Source organism: Pantherophis guttatus, chromosome 14 (assembly GCF_059756535.1).
Source record: "Pantherophis guttatus breed Tessera chromosome 14, ASM5975653v1, whole genome shotgun sequence".
Lineage (NCBI taxonomy): Eukaryota > Metazoa > Chordata > Lepidosauria > Squamata > Colubridae > Pantherophis > Pantherophis guttatus.
The window spans coordinates 18,453,267-18,470,600 of NC_142076.1; the positions used below are offsets into that span (position 1 = coordinate 18,453,267).

The window sequence follows — 17,334 nt, forward strand, 5'->3', positions numbered from 1 at the left end:
GCAAAGTTCCTAGTCAGTGGGACTTTTTTTGGTGGAAGAGTCCTAACTGGGCGATCATCAAACCAACATCTCGATAAACCATGGTTTGTTTAAAAAAAAAAAAAAAAACGACCCAAAAGTCACACTAAGCCAGAAAAGAACATGGGAAAACACACCCAAGTTAGCAAGTAAATCTGGTCACTTTAAGAAGCCTGGATTTCAACTCCCAGAATTTTCCTGCCAGCTATTATTTTATTTATTTTTATTTATTTATTAATTTAATTTGTATACCGCCCTTCTCCCAGAAGGGACTCAGGGCGGTGAACAGCCAAAATTAAAAAACGTATTAGCTTTGATCAAGTTTGAATAACCTACTAACTGAACCTCAACCCTTATGATTTTCAAAGCCTGTTGCGATAGACTTGAATTAACATAGGATGGCTTAGCACTGCCTGTGAATCTGTCCGAGAAACCGCTTTTTCTGTCGTCTCTCGACCTCGGCTTGAAAAGTTGCTCTGTCTAGAAGAGACGATAATGATTGATTTATGATTGATTGATTGATTGATTGATGAAAGACAGAGAAAGAGGAAGAAAAGGAAAGAAGGAAGGAAGGAAAAAAGAAAGAGAAAGAAAGAAAGAAAGAAAGAAAGAAAGAAAGAAAGAAAGAAAGAAAGAAAGAAAGAAAGAAAGAAAGAAAAGAGATTGATTGATCAATATCTTTGGCATAAGTTTGAAGAGCCTTGGTGGTGCAGCGGACTAAAGTGCTGTTAAGTAGCACTTAGCTGCCAGCTGCCTGCAATTACTGCGAGTTCAAATGTCACCAGGCTCAAGGTTGACTCAGCCTTCCATCCTTCCGAGGTAGGTAAAATGAGGACCCGGATCGTGGGGGCAATAAACTGACTTTGTATAAAAAAGAACACCGCTTGGGGGGGCCCCGAAAGCCCTACTAAGCAGGTATATACAAAAGGATGAAGGCTATTGCTTAACGCATTGTAAGCCGCCCTGAGTATCCGGAGAAGGGCGGCATATAAATCGAACCAATAAATAAATAAGAAGGAAAGGAAAAGAAGAGAGATTGATTGATTTCAGTCTTTGGCATAAGTGAATCTGTGCCTTTTTTCATTGTCTTACAAGTCCCCAATCGGGGGTGAAATGCTCCCGGATGAGACCGGATCGCCCGATCCGGTAGTGATTTTTTCCCTGTGGTTCGGCGATCTGGTAGCGATCACCGCCCGGGTGTCATAACTTCCTGGTTTTATCCAGGAAGTAATGTTTTATTACCTTCTGTGCTTGCGCAAGTTTTGTGCGCGCACAGGCGTGCACACGCGCGTGACACGTGCGCTTCCGAACCGGTAAGGAAGGTAAGTAGATTTCACCCCTGCCCCAACCCCACCAAATCAAGTGATCGTTAGTGACCAAACAGCTTAGCCACGCTTTTAAAAATTATATTTCATGCAACAGGGTCAGATTTTTATTAATGACACAACCCGAGAAGGAAAAAAAATATTAAAAACACACATGTACACCAACCAGAAAAGTCATTGTTAAGAAGTCCTGAGTCAGAAAGGCACATAGAATAAGGGTGAAAATAATCCCACGTTGGTGGAAAACACGAGGTCGCCCCCCCCCGGCCCTCCGAATCGTCTAAGCTGATGGCTCTTGAAGTTGCAGGTGGTTCTTGAGATTGGGCCCATCCTGTGGTTCTTGAAGCTCTGTGTGCCCACCTAATGGACTTCCCATCCCCAATCTAACAATAAAGAGGTGCTTTATCCGTGCCCCGTTCTTCCTCCAGCAGATCTCAGAAATATTTTTTTTTCCTTCTCAAAAGATCTGCGAAAAGTTTCATTCCACCAATTTGGCCTCTTCCGGAGAAGTTGGGACTTTCAAGAATCTCTAGCCAGTTCAACCACAGCTGGAATTTCACCACCTCTGGGAAAGACCAAAGCTGCACTGAGACACTTACAACTGAGATACTTCAATAGAGAAAAATGGGGGGGGGGAGAGCCTCCATTCCACCCTCTGAGTCCTTCAAAGATAAAGGACCTGATTGCTATCACCTATCTTCCCCCTGCTATCCTTGGAGACCCTTGTCCCTCTGCAATGCAAAAATTAAAAACTGCAGAAAAATAAAGGGTTTCCCCCACCCCCAAAATAAAAGCATCAGTGTTACTAAAAAAAAAAAAAATCTCAGTTAAATTCCACAAACTTTTGTTGGGGCATCATGGAAGAAAGCTGGAGCATTTCTGAAATATTGCATCTCAGACTAACTCTGACCTTTGCAAGCCTCCTTCTTTAGCCGAGGAAAATATCCCCATCGTATTTAGGATAAATCATCTCTCTTCGCCTCCTCAGCGCCCAGTAGTATTTTCTAGATAAGGGAGGACATCTTCAGGCAGAGACCACTGAAGACATTGAAGGTGCCATGATGAGTTAGTGAACAGTAAGGAGAAGTTCAAGTTTTCGAATGGTACGACAAGCGGTCTTAACACTGCTGGGAGGGCAGATGTCCATCAGATAAGCTGTGTATGTATGTATGTGCATAAAAATACCAGTCCTCTCACAAAACCTCTTCAGCTGGACTCTCACTGATGTTTTTAGAACGGCGTTTCTCAAAACGTGGCAACTTTAAGACGGGAGGACTTCAACTCCCAGAAATCCCCAGCCAGGAATTCTGGGAGTTGAAAGTTCACCCATCTTAAAAGTTGCCAAGTTTGAGAAATGTTTGCTATAGAGCTATCCATGAATCAAACCACACAATACGATTTGTGCTCCAAATTTCACCCTTTTAGGGCAGGGGTCTCCAACGTTGGCAACTTTAAGCCTGGCGGACTTTAATTCCCAGAATTCTGGGAGTTAAAGTCCGCCAGGCTTAAAGTTGCCAACTTTGGAGTCCTCTGTTTAGGTAATGATCTTATTTCATCTTCTCCATTTATTTCTGCTGAAATTCCCAAAGACACACCTAAGGAACTGAACTGGGCAGGGGAAAATAAAAAGGGATAGGGAAACTTAGATCCCCAAAGGAATTCAAATTCTGTGGCAAAATTAACTCAAGCAAATCCTTCCGCCTGCCACCCTCCTATTAAACCAAGTTTCCCCAGAACGGGCACCCTCTGTACTGGCCCAGGGTGATGGAAAATGTAGTTCTAGATATTTGGGAGATGCTTGGCTAGGGACAATAAAACTAAATAACTCCCCCATTCAGGAGGGAGCGGGGAGGAAGAGAGCAGGAAACAGAAGGTGATTAGAGCTTCCTGCAAAACCTTATTGTATTATCTCGCAAGTCATTGCAATCTAAAGAGGGAACTTTGACAATCGTCGCACTCTTGGATAGGTCATGTTTAAACAGGAACATCCAACTTTGGCAAACTAAGACCTGTGGGAATTCTTGGAGTCGAAGTCCACCCATCTCAAAAGTTGGAGAACCCAAAGTTTGGTGGACTTCCAGAATTCCCACAGCTCTTCAACTTGCCAAGGTTGAACGTTCCTTGTTTAAACCATCCTATCAGGGACCCTTCTCTCTCCCTCTCTTTCCGATGACCCACTCTTCCCACGATCCCCAGCCGTCCTCACCAGAAGTGAAGGGCCGAAGAAATGAAAACGTTCGATCAAAGCTAGAAAGCTAATCATTTCCTCCCCGGAGTAGACCCCTTTTTTCTTTGCACTCCCTCTTTTCTTGAATCAGTGTGCGCCAACTCATCTCAAAACGACCTTCTAACTGCATCTCCCGCAAAATCCCTGGCTATTCAGTTTATAGGATTCCACCTCACTTACTCTATCTGCATTATGGATCTGGTTTTTTGTTTTTGTTTTTTAAAAAAAACCTGGCTGGAGTAGAGAGACTCTTCTGGTTGGAGGTGCCCATCAGTTGTTCAGCACTCTTCGAACACTCTTCCCTTTCTTGTGTCCATCCTTTTTAGCCCCTCGCTTTTTGGCGACGTCTTCTTCTTCTTGCGTAGAATGGGAAACAGTCCCCACCCGAGGAGATTGAAAAGGGAGGAAGGTCCCACCAAAATGGGATAAATAGCCCACGCCAGCCCATCCCTCAAAATGTCCCTAGAATCCATCTAAGCCTCTCCTTCACACACCATCACCCCAAAACACCCAACACGTTGCCATGATGTTGCGAGCTCAGTCAAGCAAGTGTCCCAGGTTAAAAGTCCTTTCTTCATTTCAGTCCACGCTTCGGTAGGGGCACCCAGGGTGGTGAGATCGCATGGCAGAAGCACAAACATTTATTTAACCTCTTGTTAAAGGCTCCAAGTTTAGCCTGCGCATGGCGGTACGATTATCCTAGCCAAAGGGGTTCAAAGATGCCCTCGGAGGCCCAGAGTAGCTCGGCTTCTTGTATTTTCCATGCTGCTCCAGGAAGAAAAGTGGCCAAGTAAACTTGCTTTAACCCAACCCTCGTTGAAAACCAGACCCACCCCATGCCTTCGACTTACGGCCGCGAGTCCGTCCAACTGGCAGGAGGTTGAATTTTGCCCCCCGAGGGTTTCCCGGCCGCCCACCCCCCCCCCTCGCCAAAATGCAAAAATAAAAACGGCAAATGCAAACTGTAAAATTCTCCGGTCAGCCGAACGGCTTGGAAGTATGGTTGCAAAATCTCGCCGTCTTGGGCTTCTTCAAACGTACAAACCTCTGAGCATGTACAGAGGCAGGTGAGGGGGGTCCCCCGTGACAGCTTGGAGGCCGGGGCGAGTCACTAGAGTCGCTGCCATCTTCAAGCAAGGTTCTGGGTTAAGACTGTAAACGTTCCACATATTGCGGCAGCGGGTTCTCCTTGACGTATTTCTGGATGTACCAACACGTGAGGTGGGCTTTCAAATCTTCCTCCACCACAAAGTCCAAGGCGGCCTGAAAACAAAGACGAGAAAGACCCCACCCCACCCCCCAGAAACAGAGTTAGCGTCTGAAATAGAGGTAAATTCCATAATTTACAACCACCGTCGGCATTAGAAGTCCTGTCGCCCGAGCAAGGAGATGATTCAATGAAGCGTGGCTGATTTTACGACCCCTTTTGCCGCGGTTGTTAAGCGAATCACATACTCATTAAGCGACTCGGGCTCCCCCACATTGACTGAGCGGAACGACTTGCCCTCCAGAAGTTTTAGTTCTGGCTGTGCACCGCCCTGAGTCCACTTGGAGAAGGGCGGGATATAAATTGAATAAATAAATAAATAAGTTGTGGTTGCTCCAACATGGGAGGTTTTTAAGAAGAACAGAATAACAAGAGTTGAAAGGGGCCTATGAGGTCTTCTAGTCCAACCCCCTGCTTAGGCAGGAAACCTAAGGCCGAGACCCTACACCACTTCAGACAAATGGTTGTCCAATTTCTTCTTAAAAGCCTCCAGTGATGGAGCATTCACAGCTTCTGGAGGCAAGTTGTTCCACTGGTTAATTGTTCTCGCTGCCAGGAAATTTCTCCTAGGCTCTAAATTGCTTCTCTCCTTGATTAGTTTCCATTCATTGTTCCTTGTTTGTTTCTGTTTTGTTTTTGTTTTTATTAAATTTATATACCGCCCTACTCCCGAAGGACTCAGGGCGGTGAACAGGCACAAAATAAAATACATAGATACAAAAGTTAGAAACATAATTAAAACCAGATTAAATAATTTAGCCCAAAACAATTAAAAATCCCAATAATTTAAAACAGATTAAAATTTCGATTTAAAAGAGTTTTAAAACTGGGAGAAAATTAGGCCAGGCCAGCTTGCTGGAATAAGAGGGTCTTAAGAGCACGGCGGAAAGTGCATAGATCCGGGATCCTCCATAACTCCGGGGGGAGCTCATTCCAGATAGTGGGTGCCCCTACAGAGAAGGCCCTCCCCCTGGGGGCCGCCAGTCGACACTGCTTGGCTGACAGCACCCGGAGGAGCCCCTCTCTATGAGACCATACCGGCCGGTGGGAGGCTGTTTGTGGTAGTAGGCGGTCCCGTAAATAACCAGGTCCTAAGCCATGGAGCGCTCTAAAGGTGGTAACCAAAACCTTGAAGCGCACCTTGTCCTGCCTTCAGGGGCTTTGGAGAAGAGCTTGACCCCCTCTTCTTTGTGGCAGCCCCTCAAATATTGGAAGACTGCTATCATGTCACTCTTGGTCCTTCGCTTCACTAGACTAGACACATCCTGCAACCGTTTTTCGTACGTCATTCTTATAAGAAGAGATTGGACAACCATTTATCTAAAATGGTAGAGTTTCCTGCTTGAGTAGGGGGGTTGGACTAGAAGACCTCCAAGGTCCCTTCCAACTCTTTTATTCTGTCACTTTGCTTGTTGGAAGCCGGCTTGGAGGTTTCTTATGATCCTTGGATGCCTTCTGCCAAATGGAGGAGGGGCATCAGCAGAACTGAAGGAGGAGATGCTAGGGTAGATATCAAGGAGCAGAGCATAATGGAGAAGAATCTTGGCTTAGACCCAGGAGCCCAATAATCTCTAGCAATTTTGGCTTCTGCTAGCCAGGAAGCATAGGTGTGGACTCCTTCTGCCCCAACTCCAGCTTCTGAATCATCATAAATAATCCAAACATGTTGGTGAAAGGCGTGACTCACTGTTGCCCAATCTTCTTCTTGGCCACAACAAGCATTAGCCAACCCTAAGCAAAAGTCATCCCAGGTCATGGCTTCCATCCAAGCTTTTAGAGCAGGGGTGTCAAACTCGATTTCGTTGAGGGCCGCATCAGGGTTGGGTTTGACTTCAAGGGGCCATGGCCACAATGGGCGTGGCCCAGTGGCGGGTTGCCCCCGGTTCGGACCGGTTCTATAGAACCGGTAGTAACACTGGCGGGAGTCTCCGCCCACTGACCCTGATGTCATCAGAAGCGATCCCGTTGCGAACCGGTAGTAAAGGTAAGTAGAACCCACCCCTGAAGTGGCCAGCTCAATGTCACTCATGTCGGGGGCACCTGTGGTGGCCTGAGCGCTCTACCAGCGAAAACGGGCTCTCGAGCTCCGTTTTCGGCTACGACAGTCCTCTGCTAGCAAAAACGGAGCTCAGGGAGCTGCACGCAGCCCTCGCAAGCTCAATTTTCTCTGGCAGAGGCACCACGGACCACATCTGTTTCCAGGGCGGCCCCGCGGGCCACATCTAAGCACCCCGCGAGCTGAATCCGTCCCCCGTTTGACACCTCTGTTTTAGAGGAACTACAAGTTCAAGAGGACCTCGGCATACTTCCTCTTCCAGTTCTACCGTGTTTCCCCGAAAATAAGACCGGGGTCTTATATTACTTTTTGCTCCAAAAGATGCATTAGGGCTTATTTTCTGGTTTTATGTCTTATTTTTGGGGAAAATACGGTGCTAATTGTGTCCGTCTGGCTGAAGATCTTAACTGGGGCTTATTTTGGGGGTAGGGCTTATATTACAAGCATCCTGAAAAATCATGCTAGGGCTTATTTTCTAGTCAGGTCTTATTTTTGGGGAAACAGGGTAGTGCCACCTACTATCTAGAATCGAAGATAGAGCCACCTTGGCACCAGAGGACTCCTGACCCATTACCCCCGTAATCCTCAATGGTTCATTTAGTGACCGTTCAAAGTTACAATGGCACTGACAAAAGGGACTTATGACTGTTTTTTCCACACGACCGTTGCAGCATCCTCATAATCGCTTCTATCAAAATTCAGACCCTTGGCGACTGACCTCATATTTATGACGGTTGCAGCATCCCGGGGTCACGTGATTCCCCTTTTGCGACCGTCTGACAAGCAAAGTCATGGGGGAAAGCCAGATTCACTTAACAACCAGGTTACTAACTGAGCAACTGCAATGATTCACTTAATAATCATGGCAAGAAAAATCGTAAAATGAGGCAACCTCACTTAACCAATGTTCCACCTAACCAATCTTTCACTTAACAAATCTTTCACGTAACAAATGTTTCACTTAACAAATGTTTCACTTAGCAACCTAAATTCTGGGCTCGACAGTGGTTGTAAGTCGAGGAGTATCTGTATATGTTTAGCAAGGAACATGGGAGGTCGGAGACAACTGCTTAGGACTCTTTAAACAACAACACAAAAAATGAAGCCCCCAATTCAGCCTTCTAAAAATTAACTGCAGCATCAGCAGGAGGAGACATAAAAGTGGATTTTTTTCTCTCCTTTGCTTTCTTTTTCACCTGGGGGAGAATTCCCTCCTGGCAGGATAAATCTGCTTTTTAGGTAGACCAAGGAAACCGTACGATTGTCCTCGGGAAGACGAACCGAGCAGCCCAGAGGAGATAAAGAAAACCAGGACGCAGAGAAAAATCAAGATTCTAGCAAAACCATAATGGGCCTCTTAAGGATGAGAATTTGCAAGCCAAAGCCGCTTATCCATAAACTGCAGATTGTGAAACAAGTTCAATCCGTCCCTTTGGAGTCCCCAGCTTGTAATCAGCTCTGTGCCGGTTTCTCCATGCTCATTAGCTAATTTAACGAACAAAAGCTGGATAATAAAAAGAAATCGTCAGCGAAAGCCCAGCGAGGCAATTTTGATGGGACCGGCTGAAACACTGACCAACAGCAGCTGTAAAATCCATGCACGTACATGGAAATTAAACCAAGAATTATTATTTTCTTTTTCTTTTTCAGAAGGAAGTGGGATTTCCCCACAAATTCAGCGCCCCCTGGTCCAGCTTGCTCCAGATATGTGGGGATTTTCACTTCCAGTTTTTCTCACCGGCCTGGAGAATCTGAGGTGCCCGGCCAAAATCGCTTTCAATAGGATTTACGATTTATATTTTTTTTAAACCATCGCTTTAAAGGAAAGACAAATAGAGCTGGAAAAATCAGATTTGCATCGTGGTGGTTTCAATACGCCAACAAGCTTGGCTGAGACGGCGTCAATGTGAACCTTGGGTCACCAACCTTACCGGGTGAATTTTCCTTCAGTTGGTGACAATAAAATGGATTTAATAATTAAAAAAAAACCTTCCATTTGTGGGAAATGTCTTTGGAAGGGACACGTTTAACAAATGCCAAGTTTAACCTCTTTTCTGACTGCCAACGCGCTTTTCTAGCAATTTAATACTCCGGATCTACAAAAGAAAAATGCCAAAAATATATACAATAATATTTTATTTCCCCACCCACCCCTGTCAAAGATATAATAGAGTTAATCCACCAAAGTACAAATAGAAAAAAAAAACTAGTGGTACTCTAAAAACTGGCAAAATATTAGCTAGATCGGTGTCCCTCAATCTTGGCAACTTTGAGGTGTGTGGTGGACTTCACTTCCCAGAATTCTCCAGCCATCGCTGACCGGCTGAGGAATTCTGGGAGTTGAACTTCATATTTCTTAAATTTGCCAAGGTTGAGAAAGGTTAAAGCTAGATTTTAACATTTTGCAAAACTACGTTCCATGTGCCAGGTTCGATGAGTTTCAAAGTAGCCGAGTACCAAGGTACCGCTGTATTATTAAACAAGGCATCTATTCCTTATCTGTTAATTGGGAGGCATGCTAAATAATTACTTTTAAATAGTAAACAATGATTGAACGATGATTATTATACTAATCGTTGGCTCTTGTTTAAGTAATTGCTACTGTATGGAACAATCCAGGGCTTAATGCAAACGTGTCAGGCGTGAAGGTCCAATTATATTGATTTATTGATACTCTATGATGTCTATGCAAATGACTCAACTAATGAACCAATCAGGAGCCACGGAATTCAAGGGAGGTTGGACTTAGTCCGCTTGTGACTATGTAGAGATTCTACTCCGATTCCTCTTTTGACTCCACCCCCTCAGGTTCGGCTATAGCTCCCGCTATAGCCGAACCTATCAAAACAATCTTAAAGATCCATCTCATCTTGGGCACTCTTTTTTCGAACTATTACCATCTGGCAGACGGTACAGGGTAATAAAAACAAGGACAAATAGGCTGAAAAACAGCTTCTACCCCAGGGCAATAACCATATCGAATTCTACAGTATAGTGCAATATTGTTTTCAATTTCAATTATATAGAATGTAAAAGATGTAGGTTTGTGTTTTTATTTTTATAGTTATAACGTACAATGAAGACGGCATTTAATTTTGTTGTACCATGTGCAAGGACAGTAAACTAAACTAAACTAAACTAAACTAAACTAAACTAAACTAAACTAAACTAAACTAAACTAAACTAAACTACTCCTTCTCCTACAAAACCTTTACATTCTCTGTATGTAAATCAGGGTGGATAAAAATCAATGATTTTTTTGAAAAAAATCAAAAAAATCAGATTTTTTTAATTTAAATCGGATTTTTTTTATTTAAATCGGATTTTTTTTATTTTTATCGAATTTATTTTAATAAAAAACTTTTGGGGTAAAAATCTACCGTAAGATAGTTTTCTATTTAAGATACATAAACAATTTAGTTTATTCAGCATGAAATGGAGCTTAGTTACGTAGCAGGAGGCTGTATATTTTGCAACACTGGGACTATCGGTGAGTCAACAGTGGGTCAAAGGAATAGCAGAGATGACAGTTGCTCTTTAAAAATTATGATTTAAATCGAGTTGATTTAAATCAAGCCTTTTGACTAGTGATTTAAATCATAATTTAAATTGTGATTTAAATCAACTCGATTTAAATCAAATCCACCCTGATGTAAACCTTTGTGGGTGTATTCAGAACAAGACAACTTAGAATTAGTTAAATGGGAAAGCAGAAAGGCCCCCAAAGACCCCATGTATCTCTTTCTGGAAGGGCAATCAGCTAATGATCCATACCTTGGCCAGATGTTTTGCGATTCCTCTGCCCCGGTAGGTATCTGGGACTTCCGTATGTTGAAGATCCACCACTCTCTTCCCTACGTATTCATACAACAGGACGGCTTTATCATGGCAGCCTGCAAATGGAAAGAGACACACGAGACAAAACACACCCGGAAAATTTAAAATACGGTACAAAACATTAGTAGCACACAACCTTCCTCATTTCACATTTGTAACTGCAACTCCATCATCCATAGCTAACTGTATTTACACATTACGGGCCGTCCTCGACATACGACAATTCATTTAGTGGCTTTCCCCTCCGGTCGGTTATAAAAATCTATCCAACGTATGTACCCAATTCTGGAGAAATTAAAAATAAGTTGGACTCTAGTCTCAAGTGCCTCCTATCCTATTTCCCCCCCCCAAAAAATAGTTCAGAAACTTGACAGGCTAAAATTGACAGGGCCCTGGCGGCTCAGCTGGCTAATAGCCTGTTATTAACATTCAGCTGCCTGCAATTACTGCAAGTTCGAATCTCGCCAGGCTCAAGGTTGACTCAGACTTCCATCCTCTCTAAGGTAGGTAAATTGAGGACCCGGTTTGTGGGGGCAATAAGCTGACTTTGTATAAATATACAAAAGTTTGAAGGCTATTGCTTAACGCACTGTAAGCTGCCCTGAGTCTCCGGAGAAGGGCGGCGTATAAATCAAATTAAAAAAAAAAAAAAAATTCCTGAAAAGAGAGCATCTCGCCGCAAGAAGGGATGTTTGGAAACCCACATCAAGAAAAGTCGGTGTTGACTTAAAAGTTGGTACGAGAGGGACGGGATGAAGAGGAGAAGAAACAGATACTATGATGGAGGCTGGTCATCTATGTATTTATCTGCAGGCATCTAAAATCAGAGAATTGTGGTTTTGCTACGAAAATATCCATGGTAAGACACTTTCCAGCATCTTCTTAAAAACCTCCTAGGTGAAGAACCCTACAGTACAGGTAGTCCTCGACTTACGACCACAATTGAGCCCAAAATGTCTGTTGCTAAGTGAGGTAATTCTTAAATTTAGTTTAGTTTAGTTTTTATTATATTTGTATACCGCTATTCTCCCGAAGGACTCAGGGCGGTGAACAGCCATGAAAAAAACAACATACAAGACAAAATTTAAAAAAAAAACATATTAAAACAATTCAATCTTTGGCTAAAATTAAAACTTCCAATTAAAACCATATTAAACCATTTTAAAATCCAATTTAAAATCATTTATCCCGTCAGACCAACTTCCTGAAATAATAGGTTCTTCAGAGCACAGCGGAAGGCGCGGAGGTCGGGGATCCTTTGTATTAAGTGAATTTTTCCCTGTGTTACGACCTTTCTTTCCACAGCTATTAAGTGAATCACTGCAGTTGTTGAATTACTCACACAATTGTGAAGTGAATCTGGCTTCCCACTGATTTTGCTTGCCAGAAGGTCGCAAAACGAGGATCACAACACCGTCATAAACATTAGTCAGTTGCCAAGGGTCTGAAATTTGATCCCATGGCTATGGGGAGGCTGCAACGGTCATAAGAGTGGAAAATTGGTCATAAGTGACTCTTTTCAGTGCCCGAACTTGTCAGTGAATTGTTGTAAGTTTGAGGACTTTGAATTTGTCAATGAACTGTTATAAATCGAGGACTATCTGAAATTCCACCGCTAAATGGTTCCATTACTGTGAAAATATTACAATCAGGATTTTTCTTTCCTTAAATTTAAACGAAAGTCATGGAGGCTTCTGAAACTGCGAAAAAGGCGACACGGTTAAAATAAATTACAGTTGAACATTTTGTGCCGCTAGATTCCTTGCGCTGAACGTAAGGCAGATGTTTATCTCTGCTTTGTTAAACAAAGTATAATCTCTTTGACACAACATGCCCAGTCGAAAGCAAACAGATCTAATTGTGGTTTGGGCCAATCTGAGTCAAACCAGATTTGGCTAACTGAAAAGAAGCCACCTTCAGGAGCCACGATCTGAAGCTGGTTTGTTTTAACCCTGAGGGAAATTTCAACTCTGTTTTCCAGTTTGGGTTTTGTTCGTGCAGTTGTCCATCTTAAAAACAAACTGACAACTTTCAGATTTGTCCTTGGAGCCACACTGGAAGCAAGACAACGAATTCCGGTGGTTTATCGCACCCTTTTACGTGTTACATAAACAATTCCTATTAAGGGAAACCTATAGAAATATTCATTTTGCAAGGCAGGGTGAGTAACCTTTGGCTAGGCCACCCTAGGTAAAAATGTTTATTTGGGGCAAATTGTTCTGCCACGTTCACCCACATCTTCAAGCTTATCAAATAATTCTAAGTCAAAACATAAGTTGCTTAATTGTTGAGACTCTAGAAAGAGTGCAGAGAAGAGCAATAAAGATGATCAGGGGATTGGAGGCTAAAACATATGAAGAACGGTTGCAGGAACTGGGTATGTCTAGTTTAATGAAAAGAAGGATTTAGGGGAGACATGATAGCAGTCTTCCAATATCTCAGGGGCTGCCCCAAAGAAGAGGGAGTCAAGCTATTCTCCAAAGCACCTGAGGGTAGGAGAAGAAGCAATGGATGGAAACTAATCAAGGAGAGAAGCAACTTAGAACTAAGGAGAAATTTCCTGATCCAACAATGAATCAGTGGAACAACTTGCCACCAGAAGTTGTGAATGCTCCAACACTGGAAGTTTTTAAGATGTTGGACAACCATTTGTCTGAAGTGGTGTAGGGTTTCCTGCCTAAGCAGGGGGTTGGACTAGAAGACCTCCAAGGTCCCTTCCAACTCTTCTATTCTATTCTATTCTATTCTATTCTATTCTATTCTATTCTATTCTATTCTATTCTATTCTATTCTCTATTCTATTCTATTCTATTCTATCCTGCATTCTATTCTATCCTGCATTCTATTCTATTCTATTCTATTCTATTCTATTCTATTCTATTCTATTCTATTCTATTCTATTCTATTCTATTCTATTCTATTCTATTCTATTCTAATTATGGCTCAACACGTACCATGAACCTAATAGGGTACACAGTTTATTTAGTAAATCACAACTTGTGTGAAATAGCCTTTCTGAAGTTTAGAAACTTTAAGCTGTGCGGATTTCAATTCCCGGGGTATCCTTTGACCTCAAGTCCTATTGCATTATGGCTGAATATGACATGTGCATCCAAGATGCTGGGCTGAGCAAGTAGGATGCCTTGAACCATGATAGAGCCCTGGTAGCGCAGCAGACTAAAGCACTGTTATTAACATTCAGCTGTCTGCAGTTACTGCAAGTTCAAATCTCACCAGGCTCAAGGTTGACTCAGCCTTCCATCCTTTCGAGGTAGGTAAAATGAGGACCCAGATTGTGGGGGCAATAAGGTGACTTTGTATAAAAATATACAAAAAGTATGAAGGCTATTGCTTAACGCATTGTAAGCCGCCCTGAGTCTCCGGAGAAGGGCGGCATATAAATCAAATAATAATAAAAAAAAAAATTAAGTGTGCATGGTGTGACACCTTGAAGCTGCACCACCGATTTTTATTTGCAGGAGTTGGGGAGGTCGACGTGAGGTTGTAAAATATGAGCTTTCCACTCTTCTGTTTTAATGCTTCTTGACCTCAACAACTTGAAACTGTGGGGACTTCAACACCCAGAATTCCCCCAGCCAAACATGAGCAGCTGGGGAATGCTGGGAGTTGAAGCCCACGCAGCTTCAAGTCACCAAGGTTAAGGAGCATTGGTCTATGCAATGACTCCTCGGAGAAAGGACAAACGCTGCCCCGCTTTTTCAGCTAAATCTCAGATCCTACAAATCTTTGCGCAGGCCTACTTTAGAATCAGCAATGCTTCCCCAGTTACCATGTGGCCCTCCAGATTTTCAGTGGGAAAACCGGAATCAAATCCAGCAGTAGCCACAGCGTTGATTGTTGTTAGTTGCGAAGTCATGTCCAACCCATCGCGACCCCATGGACAACATTCCTCCAGGCCTTCCTGTCCTCTACCATCCTCTGGAGTCCTCTTGAAGCTCACTCCGACTGCTTCAGGGACTCCATCCAGCCACCTCGTTCGCTGCCGTCCCCTTCTTCTTTTGCCCTCCATCGTTCCCAGCATTAGGCTCTTCTCCAGGGAGTCCTTCCTTCTCATTAGGTGGCCCAAGGATTTGAGTTTCCTCTTCAGGATCTGGCCTTCTAAAGAGCAGTTGGGGTTGATCTCCTCTAGGACCGACCGGTTGGATCGCCTTGCAGTCCAAGGGACTCGCAGGAGTCTTCTCCAGCACCAGAGTTCAAAGGCCTCCATTCTTTGGCGCTCAGCCTTCCTTATGGTCCAACTTTCACAACCATATATAGCCCCATAAAGTCAAGTTGGTTTGATTAAAGCTCAGCCTATAATTCTATCAGATCATCACATACATCCTGACTTAGAACACAGGGTCGGAAGGGACCTTGGAGGTCTTCCCCTGCTCGAGCAGGATACCCTGTCCCACTTCAGATAAACGGTTGTCCGGTCTCTCTTTTTGGAAGTCTCCAGTGATGGAGCCACAACTTTTGAAGGCTCTTAGGAAATTACTCCTTAGTTCTAGGTTGCTTCTCTCCTTGGTACGTTTCCATCCATTTTTTTTCCTCGTCTTGCCTTTGGGTGCTTTGGAAAATAATGTGACCCCCCCTCGTCTTTGTAGGAGTCCCTCAAATATTGGAACACTGCTGCCATGTCTCCCTGAATCATGACTTTTAACCATGCCAGGCGGACACCCCAACTCTGGATAACTTTCCTAAACCCGAGCCAATAAATCCAAGCATATGTTCCGGTTTCTCCCCACCTCCCTCTCAAATGCTCTGTTCTTGTATAAATAGGGCTAAAAGACGCTATTCGTACTCTCTTCCCAACAAAAGGGAATCGAAGATGCCTTTACAAAAATCTTTTCCGCTGAAACAAAACTTTTGGAAAGAAACAAACCCCCGATGAACTTGATTTATAGCTCCGGCAGATTTCCTTCACAATCCCGTCACTATGGAACTATTTTAACCTTGTGCTATTTAAGGAAAGCTTGATTCCTTTGGCTCTTCTCTAAGCGCTCTTCCAGCCTGCAAAAAAAAATTCATTCGCTGTTTACTTTCACCCATTGTCCAAAAGACAGTAGATCATTCTCAGCAATGCCAGGCCCAAGAGAAAAGAAAAGCAATTCCGCGTATTTCTATTTTCAGCCGTTTAAGCAGCCATCTCTGTCCTACGGGCTGTGTTCATTTTTTTGAGTTGTTTATTCGTTTTCACGGAGCCTGCCGTTTGAATCAAACAAGCAGAAACTTTAGCAAAAAAAACACCAACTTTTTTTTAAAGCGAAGAACGGCAAGAAAAACGAAGAGTGTTTGAAAGAGACGATCCTCACTCTTTCACTCCTATGGGTAACGTGCATACACTATACCAGAAACTAGTCTGCACTTCCCTATTAAACCATGGTTTAATTACCGGTACAAAGTATTAAATAAAGACCAAGGGGCTAATCTACTCAAAACCTCTAAGCCACAAATCACACAGGCTAGATTGATATATTTTTTTGCCAAACCACCGTTTTCAAATGTGGAAACTTTTCAGAAGGGGGTGGACTTCAGCTCCCAGAATTCCTCCGCCAGCTATATCTGCCTCAACTATAAATCAAGTTCGTTGGGTTTGTTTCTCTCGCCAAAAGTTTTCTTTCAGCTAAAAGCTATGCCGGCTGGGGAATTCTGGGAGTTGAAGTCCACCGGTCTAAAAAGTTTTCCATATTTGACAACCCACTATGCTAACTCATCCTGGGATGAGGGTTGGTTTTAACTCAAAATTCTGCAAATCCAGCCTTTGCGGATTATCTATCCTAGCTGGGCAACGGAGCCAAGGGCAAGCAAGCCATGGTTTAGCTAGCAGAAGGGGGAGGCTTCAGAGACCTTGAACCAAGCCAGCATTGGCGGCTTTCCAAGCCTCCCAAAAGTCAATCAAACCCCCTCCCACAACTGTCAAAACCCTTCACTGCATGTTTTTTTTTTTTTAATTTGATTTCTATGCCGCCCTTCTCCGGAGACTCAGGGCGGCTTACAATGCGTTAAGCAATAGCCTTCATACTTTTGTATATTTTATATAAAGTCAGTTTATTGCCCCCACAAACTGGGTTGAATCCACTCAACGGGAGGAAAGCGCCTTTTCCCTCCGGTCACCCAACTCAAGAGCCTCAAATTCAGCAATCGTCCCCCCCACCCCCCAACCCTAAGAAATTCAGGTCGTCTCAAAGCAGAGCATTCCAGGATAATAAGCCTCCAAGGCCGTGTCCAGAGCTCCATCATCTCAGCCGGGGGTTTAAAAATAGAAAGCGAAGGAGGAGGAGGAGGAGGAAGAGGAGGAGGAGGAGAAGTCAGGAGGAGCTTTTCCCTAAAACCCAGCAGGACGAGCACGGGGGCGCCCGGTTGCAAAAGCGACGGCCACTTTGGAAATCAAAGCCTTCTTCGCCCCATCTCCCACCTCCCCACTTTCCGCTTAATCTCCGGGTTTTCGTTGGGTGGGGGGGGGGAGAGAGGGAGGAAAGGTTGGGAGCTTGAGCGGCCACCTTTGCAGCCCACCCACCCCCCAGCCCTTCTGAGAGCCCCCTCCCCCCTTTCTTGGCTTCATCAAGCCCCCTCCCCCATATCCCACCCCCACCGGGGAAGG

General features: G+C 43.8%; 1 protein-coding gene across 1 annotated transcript in view; it reads right to left on the bottom strand.

Annotated features, from left to right (window-relative positions):
• Positions 1-1,409: 1,409 nt before the first annotated feature.
• NATD1 (N-acetyltransferase domain containing 1) overlaps positions 1,410-17,334 on the bottom strand; it is a 17,294-nt gene continuing 1,369 nt past the window's right edge. The window contains exons 2-3 of the mRNA XM_034436557.3: positions 10,668-10,786; positions 1,410-4,833 (exon numbers count right to left, since the gene is read on the bottom strand). Of these exons, the coding sequence (XP_034292448.1) occupies positions 4,717-4,833; positions 10,668-10,786 (236 nt within the window). The 3' untranslated portion in view covers positions 1,410-4,716. The remainder of the gene's footprint in view (positions 4,834-10,667; positions 10,787-17,334) is intronic.